Source organism: Somniosus microcephalus, unplaced genomic scaffold, assembly GCF_052327205.1.
Source record: "Somniosus microcephalus isolate GS21.2 unplaced genomic scaffold, FLI_Smic_1.0 unresolved_chr2, whole genome shotgun sequence".
Lineage (NCBI taxonomy): Eukaryota > Metazoa > Chordata > Chondrichthyes > Squaliformes > Somniosidae > Somniosus > Somniosus microcephalus.
This window is the reverse complement of record NW_028225180.1, coordinates 66,528,697-66,537,487: the sequence shown is the minus strand read 5'-3', so window position 1 is coordinate 66,537,487 and position 8,791 is coordinate 66,528,697. Positions and strand designations below refer to the sequence as shown.

The 8,791-nt window shown below is 43.5% G+C and overlaps 1 protein-coding gene across 1 annotated transcript in view; it reads right to left on the bottom strand.

Annotated features, from left to right (window-relative positions):
• Positions 1–913: 913 nt before the first annotated feature.
• LOC147092769 (NACHT, LRR and PYD domains-containing protein 3-like) overlaps positions 914–8,791 on the bottom strand; it is a 235,955-nt gene continuing 228,077 nt past the window's right edge. Inside the window, exon 5 of the mRNA XM_085975680.1 lies at positions 914–1,791. Within this exon, the coding sequence (XP_085831806.1) occupies positions 914–1,791 (878 nt within the window). The remainder of the gene's footprint in view (positions 1,792–8,791) is intronic.

Here is an 8,791-nt window from a genome sequence, read left to right as displayed (position 1 = left end):
CAGAAACCCCACAGAAACCCCATTTCGGCCCATCGAGCCTGCACCGACACATATCCCACCCGATCCCCGTAACCCCTACACCAACACATATCCCACCCTACCCCGTAACCCCATGTATTTAATCCCCCTAACACTAAGGGCCAATTTATCATAGCCAATCAACCTAACCCGCACATCTTTGGACTGTGGGAGGAAACCGGAGCACCCGGAGGAAACCCACGCAAACACGGGGAGAATATGCAAACTCCACACAGTCACCCGAGGCCGGATTCGAACCCGTGTCCCTGGCGCTGTGAGGCAACAGTGCTAACCACTTTTGCAGTTTCACTCCCTGTGTTCCCAATCTGCCCTTCAACCTTTTCCTTCACCCAGGCAACCACTCGGCAGGTTGTTTGATGAAGAAATGGACCCAGACTCTCCTCCAGGGGCCGAGCTGCCTTTGGGGAGGAGATACCAGCAACAAAACGGCGAGATACCTCAAATCGCCGATTTTCGTTGCTGTGGGCTTCACTGAGGAGTTTCCAAATGTCCCCGGGATCCAATGTCATGAATTGTGCAAGTGTGGCTACAAACTCTTGGATGGTGAGGTGCGGGAATGTGTACACCATGCTCTGGGCAGAATCATCTCTCTCCAAAGTTCTATCATGAATCCAGACAGGAACTGGAAAGGTTGCAGATTGTACTTGATCAAATCTCCATTTCTAAACACAATTTGCTTCTCGGAGACTCCTGTGAAGGCCATCTCACCAAGCTTCAGTAACACATCACGGGGGCTTTCAATCTCTCCACCATGGTTTTTGAGCATGTTGTAAATATAGTAGGAATATAGTTGGGTGATGGTCTTTGGAACTCGCTCCTGTTTCCTGTTTCTTTTTATAAAGAATGGGCCCAGTGCCAGACTGAAGGAAGGGTTCTAGCACATGGTGTACAGGATCTCGTTCTCCTCCAGTAGTTTGAAAACAGCTGCTGCCAGCGTCTGATCTTCAAAAAACTGGTTGAAATATTCCTTCCATTCTTCATCAACAAATCCCAGGATTTCAGCCCAGACACTGACCTCAGCCTTTTCAAATAAATGTAATGCAGTGGAGCGGCTGGTCACTAGCACTGGACATCCTGGGAGCAGCTTGTGCTGTATTAATCTGTAGACAATGTCAGACACTTCACACCAGTCTTCGGGATCTGTGCACATGTGCTGAGGTTCTGTATTTCTCCGATTTTCAGCAAAATAGATCCCGTTCTTGAAATCATCCAAACCATCGAATATAAATAGCAATTCCTCTGGGTTCTTCCAGAGCTCTCCCAGAATATTCCCAAAGTAAGGATACAGATCCTGTATCAGACTCGTCAGGTTTATTCTACAGTTAATAGCGTTCAAATCCCGGAGTTTGAAACTGAAAACAAATTGAAAGTGTGGGTATATTTTCCCAGTGACCATGTCATAAACAATCTTTTGTACCATTGTTGTTTTTCCAATCCCCGGGACTATGCTCACTACTGCTGAACTCCCAGATTTGGATTTTCTCTGGGAAAAACTGCTCTGGATCAATTGATCAGTTCGGACTTTTTCCACCTCTCTCCATAGATGTTTCTCTCTCCACTCTTCATAATCTCGGCCTCTTGCCAGCAGTTCATGTTCTACAAGTGTCCGATCTCGAACAGTCGAAATGACCATTAGCTCAACGTATCGGTCAACCAGCTGGAAAATCTTAACCTTCTCCTTTATTAGGATAGTGTTCACTCTCAATGTTTCAGTTTGTACCCGGAGTGTTTCCTTGTGTTTCTGTTGAACATCTGCTATTAGAACAGACAGAAAGTGGTTCTCAATGTTAATTGTATTGACATAAAAACAACTTTTCAATACCATTTTGCTATTCAGTAAAATAACACAAGATTTATTTGTCAGTTTTGATAGAGATCCGTGTAGAAATTAAAACTCAGTGGCTGAGAAATGTTTCAAATCCTCACTTGATTCTAATATCGACTGGGAATAGGGCATAGGATTTCAGTGGGATATTGACAGACTGTGAATGGTCAAGTGTCCCACTGTTACGGTATCAGACCGTGGGCTGATTATCTGGGGTATAGTGTGAATTGTGAATGGGACAGACTGTGAATGGTCAGGTGTCCCACTGTTATTGTATCAGACTGTGGGCAGGTTTTCTGGGGAATTGTGCAAATTGTAGAGAGGGACAGACAGTGAATGGTCAAGTGTCCCACTGATATTGTATCAGATCGTGGGCAGGTTATCTGAGGTATTGTGTGAATTGTGAGAGGGACAGACAGTGAATGGTCAAGTGTGCCACTGTTATTGTATCAGACCTTGGCAGGTTATTTGTGGCATTGTGTGAATTGCGAGTGGGACAGGCTGAATGGCCAGGCATTCCACTCGGCATTCTATTGAACCATCCGACCCCATAGCCTCTCCATCACGAAGTCTGCCTGTTTCCACCTCTGCCATATCGGCCGCCTCCATCCTTGCATCAGCTCATCCGCTGCTGCAGCCCTCAGCCATGCTCCTCGTTACTTCCGGACTCGACTATTCCAATGGTTTCTTGGCTGGCCTTCCACCTTACACCATCCATAAGCAAGCTCATTTAAAACTCTGCTTCCCATATCCGAATTTACATCAGTCCTGGTTACCCGTTGCCCATGTGCTACATTGGCTCCCGGTCAGGTAGCATCCCGATTTATAAATTCCCATTCTTATTTTCGAATCCCTCCATTTCCTAGCCCCCTCGTTATCTCTGTAACCTCGTCCAGCGACACAATCCTCCGAGATAACTGTGCTCCTCCAATTCATGCCCATTTCGCATACCAGATCTACATTGTTCCATCATTGCAGGCTGTGCTTCAGCTGCCAGGGCGCTGAGTTCAGGAATTACTACCCAAAATCTTTCCCTTCCTTAACAGAATGTTCACTGCAAATGTCTCAGGGTTTGGTCAGGTTATCTGGGATATTCTGTGACTGAGAGAGGGACAGACTGTGAATAGACAGGAGGTAAATTGCTATTGTTTCCTGATTTCTGCAAGTTATCCGGTGTATTGTGCACACTGAGAAAGATGATTTAAGGTATTCAGAGTTTACGCTGTGAGCAGTGTTACTGGGTTTGATGTGTTTGTTGGTCAGGAGACTTCGGAATTCAAATGTTTTAATCGAATTCACAAAATTAATGCAGGAAAGAGGCTCACAATTAGCAAAATAATTAATAATGGAGTGAATTGAAAGTCAGAAGTAAGAAGCTAAATCAGGGTTTTTTTGTCCCCAATAGGGTAATAGATCGGGTGTACCAGTTACCAGGGAAGGACAGTAATGGGTCCACGTTAGATGGGGTAGGGGCAACTGAACGTCTTTGTGTAGATACACGGAGAGGAGGGGTAAGTGCGTCACCTCTATAACAGAGACAGGCTTATTTTGGGCCAAATAGCCATTTTCTGCAGCTAATCATTCTCCTGTTACATTGTGTTTCAGAAATTGCAACTAATTTTTCAGCAGTTTCACACATAGGTTAATTGAATGTGTTTATAACAATGCTCTGTCATATCACCGATTAGAAACAGAAATAGAACTAGAGCCCACTTCACTCAGTGTAATTTTAGAGCAGAAACCATTTACAGTTCGTTTGAAATGTTCTACCATTAATTATACTCCGTTGTTTAATTTTGGTCTTAGTATCTTATACTGCAGGTTTGGGAGCCAACATATCATTCAGTTAGTCATTATTTGGGTCTAAAAAGACTCGTGATTTAAAGGACTATTCTTTGAGTAGAATAATCTTCGCTCTTTCACTGCAATTGGGAAGCTAGACAATAGCCTTCGAGTCAGCCTGAACATTGGGCCGGGTTTGCTGTAATAATAATGGGGAGACTTTCAGCGCTCGCCGTTATTACTGGGTAAAATTGACAGCAACTTCTTGTGTCCACACATGAGCAGTTAAAGGTGGAAATCCAGAATTGCTGTCAGCGATATCCTGCTCTTCCACAAGAGGTGCTGTTGCAGTCCTCGCTGATAGTCGGCATTGAAATCACTGCAATGGCGTAAAATTGGGCTACTTACCCAGTAGTTCCATACGAAAGACGCAGAAAGATTTTGGGCTGGGGCATTCAGGATTAAGTGGGTTTTTAAAAGGCCTAATAAGTGATAATAACTGCTGAGCAATCTCGCTGGCACTGAAAAATTTATAAATGTGTGGAGTTTCATTCCCTCAGAAGAAAATTTATGTTGCAGATTTTAAAATGTATATAGTATATTTACTTTTTCTGTTTGTCTCTTTTATCTCTCTCCCTTAATCCCATATATATTTCCCAATCTTTATTTCATTTTCTCTACATGATATAAATGTAATTTATATTTCCTATTTTATACTTCCTAGTCTGCAACCTGCTTGTCTCAGGTGAGGATCCTTCCATGTGACTGGTTGAAGAGCTTCGCTGCACTGGAAAAGGACGCCCGACGGCAGCAGATCCATGCTCTAAAGATGGTCCAATCATTGTGGGTAGTTGTCAGCGTTCCTTTGAAGCTGTTTCACGATCCTGCCAGGTGTGCATGGGGATTCACTGTGTATCATGATCCTGCCAGGTGTGTATGGGGTTTCACGGTGCATCAGGATCCTGCCAGGTGTGTATGGGGTTTCACAGTGTATCCGGATCCTGCCAGGTGTGTTATGGGGTTTCACAGTGTATCAGGATCCTGCCAGGTGTGTATGGTGTTTCACAGAGTGTTGGGATCCTGCCAGGTGTCTATTGGCTTCCTCTGTTTATCGGGATCCTGCCAGGTGTGTATGGGGCTTCACAGTGTATCAGGATCCTGCCAGTTGTATATGGGGGTTTCACAGTGTATCAGGATCCTGCCAGGTGTGTATGGGATTTCACAGTGTATCGGGATCCTGCCAAATGTATATGGGGATTCAGTATGGCGGGATCCTGCCAGGTGTGTATGGGGTTTCACAGTATATTGGGATCCTGCTAGGTGTGTATGGGCTTTCACAGTTTATCGGGATTCTGCCAATGTGTAAGGGGTTTCACAGTGTATCAGGATCCTGCCAGTTATGTGTGGGGCTTTACACCTGATAGCAATGCGCACCTGGATTAACTGGAGTAATATAAATCTTCTAATTTAGAAATAATTCTGAAATCTGAGCGAATTGTAACTGCAATTGATGCAGAAGATTAAGGTTGAATATCCAAATAAACTTTTATTCTGTTTCAGCAGCTTTTGAACTTCTGAGTCCCAGATTCTAACAATCTCTAAACAAAGACGACAGTCAAACATCCTGATTCTCAGGGATGAAATAAACTGTTTGAAATCTCCATTTCCTCACTTACCTTTCAGGTGACTTGGTACTTTGGCTAAACCTCGTGCGACGTTCAAGTAAGCAAATGGATCAGGACCTGTTTAAATCAATTAGCTTTCATGAAATCAGATCTGTGTAATATTATAGTAAAATCTGCAATGTTTAATACTGAATTTGAATTCAACTTGATTGAAGCATACTGAGTTCCTGCATTTATTTCCGTATTTTCTCCAGCTTTGACACTCCATGGCGCTTTTTCACAAGGGATTTCCCCATCACCCTTCGGGCCCGAGTGCCTTTCTCCATCACCAGGTTTAGGAGAAGTTTGGAACTGTCCGCCCGGTTTCCCTGCTCCTTGAGCTCAGTGAATTTCTGTAAAGTATGATAATGAATATATTGAGGAGCGGAGTGAAAGACAAACACTGAGAACGAGAATGAGATGGAAAGGATCAGAACTGTGATGGGATCTCCCAGTTGGTTTGAGCACAGATCACAATCATTGGGCCGTGTACTGATCCATCGTGCACATGACCTGAAAATTCTGCAAAGACTTGATTTAAGGCATTAATGGGAATTAAATGAGATGGAACTAAAGCAAAATGATGAGATATTAACAGAAAATGCTGGAATTACTCAACAGGTCAGGTAGCATCTGTGGAGAGAGAAACAGAGTTAAAGTTTCAGGTCGATGACCTTTCGTCAGCAACTGAATGCTTGGCCAACACTGGTGAAGCCGAGGTGGTGGTGGTGGGTTGTGCAAGAGGCCAGAATTAGAGGAACAGGTAATTTTAGAATTGTGGGACTGCTGTAGGCCTGCAGGAGGTTACAGAGATAGGGAAGGGTGAGGCCATGAGAAGATTTGAACAGGGGATTGGGAATTTTAAATTAGAGGCATTTGAGGACCAGTCGCCAGAACAGGTGACTGAGATCTCGAGCATTAGCCCAGTTGGCCCTGGGCGGGACAGGGTAAAGACAGCAGAGTTTTGGATGAGCTGAAGTTTACAGTGGGTGGAGGAAGGGAGACCGGCCATGAGAGCATTGGAATAATCGAATTTAAAGGGAACAAAGGCACGGATGAGGATGTCAGCAGCAGATGGGCTGAGATAGAAGTGAAGGCGGGTAATATTATGGAGATGGAAGTCTGCTCTATTTGTCATGGTGAGGAGATGCAGTCAGAAGCTCACCTCAAGAGCAAATAAGATGGCGTGGTGAGAACCATCAGGTTCAGCCTCAGAGAGTGGCCGGGCAGGGGGAGGATATTGGCCCAGAAATTCGGGTCCCAAAGCGTGAGTATGCATGGGGTACTCACGCGTATTCCCAATGAAAGTGCCGGTTTCATGCATGCACTGTGCATGGATGGGAAACTGACAATTCTGTTCCCCTGTAAGAAGGCGTTCAGAAGTCGAACATCAGCGCTGGAGAGGCAGCGCATGCGCATTGCACTTACGTTTTCTTTACAGGTAGTTACGGGATGGTAAGTCTCCAGCAGTTACACTTTTAACAAGGCCTGCTTTTAACAAGGTAAGTGGTGAAATAATTACAATTAAAACATTTTTTCCACAGGTTTATTATTTTTAAATACTTTAAAGAAAAGTAAGTTTATTTTTTGCCCCGGTAGAAAATGTAATAATTTTTTACAAAAATTTAAGTTATTGTTTAAAATAGATATTTCATATAATTTACAGTTTATTTTAGAAATGTGATGTTTTGTTTAAATTTATTTCAGGTTTTACTGATGTTTTGGTGCTTATAGTATTTATAGGTTCTACAGCTATTCCTCTCAAACTTATGAATGAAGCATTCCCTGCTACCATTGGCGCTCCATGGATCACGTGATCCCAGGGGATGCATCGAACTAACTGCGCCCCTGGGATAGGCAAGAACTGCGCGCCGGCAGTTGGACGAGGCCCAGGATCGGAAACCCATGTGGGCCCACAGCTCAATGGCCAGCACACTAGGTAAGTGCAGGTCGGGAGCTTCACCAGCGAGAAGCCCCCGACCCAAATTTCTGGGCCATAAAGTGGCGAGATGGTGTTTGTGGTGGGGCTTGAATGAAAAGCTTCAATCTTCACAATGTTTATTTGGAGGACATTTCAAACTATATAAATGGCCGGATCTATCAAAAAGATTTTATACAATGAAGGAATGTAAAAATATTCAACTTCCAATATTTCATCCCCTAGTCACGCTCTCCTTGACCAAAAATGGAGTTGAAACCCATCCATTAAAGTTAGCAGGCAGAAAACTACAGACTGAATGAGCTCAATTTCCTTAGGTTCCCCTGAGCAGTGACTTTCCACACCAAGAGCACAAGGGCAGAACATTTTTTTCTGTTTTGTGCAGTTTGGATCAATCCATAATAGGAATGAAGGAAAATCAATGTAAAAACTGCTGAGCAGTTTCACTGGGATGTTACCTGGGATGTGGAGATACTGTTAGAGACAGGGATTTGAGAACTTTGGGCAGGTTCTGCTAGAGGTGAGCAGAATAAATGAGAAGTTGCTGCAAGTCTTCAGATTCTGAAGAGTTATGATCAAATAAATCTTTACTGATAGTTTCCACTGATTGGCCAGAGGACAAATGTTTATGCCAATTCAGAGCAATCGGTTGAAATTTGATACATTTATTTATGCACGAGGTAGTTAAAAAGCATAATTCACTCCCATTAAATATTGTGAGAGTATGTCAACATTATTTTACAATAGATAATTCTATTGTTGCGCGGATAAAAGGAAAGATAGAGTATGGAGAGTGAACAAAAGATTGGAACTAAACTATGTGGGATAATAACCATAATGGGTACTGAGCAGGAGGCTGGGATCAAACTAGTTTGGATAATAATGGTAATGGCTAGTGAGCAGGAGGTTGGGATTAGACTAGGTGGGATATTAACGGTAATGGGTAGTGAGCAGGAGGTTGGGATTAGATTAGGTGGGATATTAACGGTAATGTGTAGTGAGCAGGAGGTTGGGATTAGACTAGGTGGGATATTAACGGCAATGGGTAGTGAGCAGAAGGTTGTGATTAGGCTAGGTAGGATATTAACGGTAATGGGTAGTGAGCAGGTTGGGATTAGACTCGGTTGCCTAGATTTTCATCTTGTGCACCTGGTAGCTGATCGACCGTCCATTATACACCCTGCCCAATTATCATTTCCATTTAGTTCTCTCCCATTAAATTTAACTGACAAAACATTATAGGTTGCTTGAATGTAATTTCCTAAAGTGCTGTCCCGGGGAGTGACGCTCCACCACAGGTTCTACCGCCCACATTGTATCTCTGCCCCGAAGTTGGAATTGACCCCCGGTGATGCAGGAGTAGGAAATTACTAGCACAGCCTCGGGTTTTGAACCGCCAGTGATTTGGGTTAGTTTCCCTGTTTGGATCTCATACATTTTAACCTTTTTATTTTGTTCTTGAAATGTCTCTCATTTACTCATTGTCATCGCTCAGTTTACTTTAAGCAATTCAACTCAAGACCTTCCCTTTACCTCCTGTCT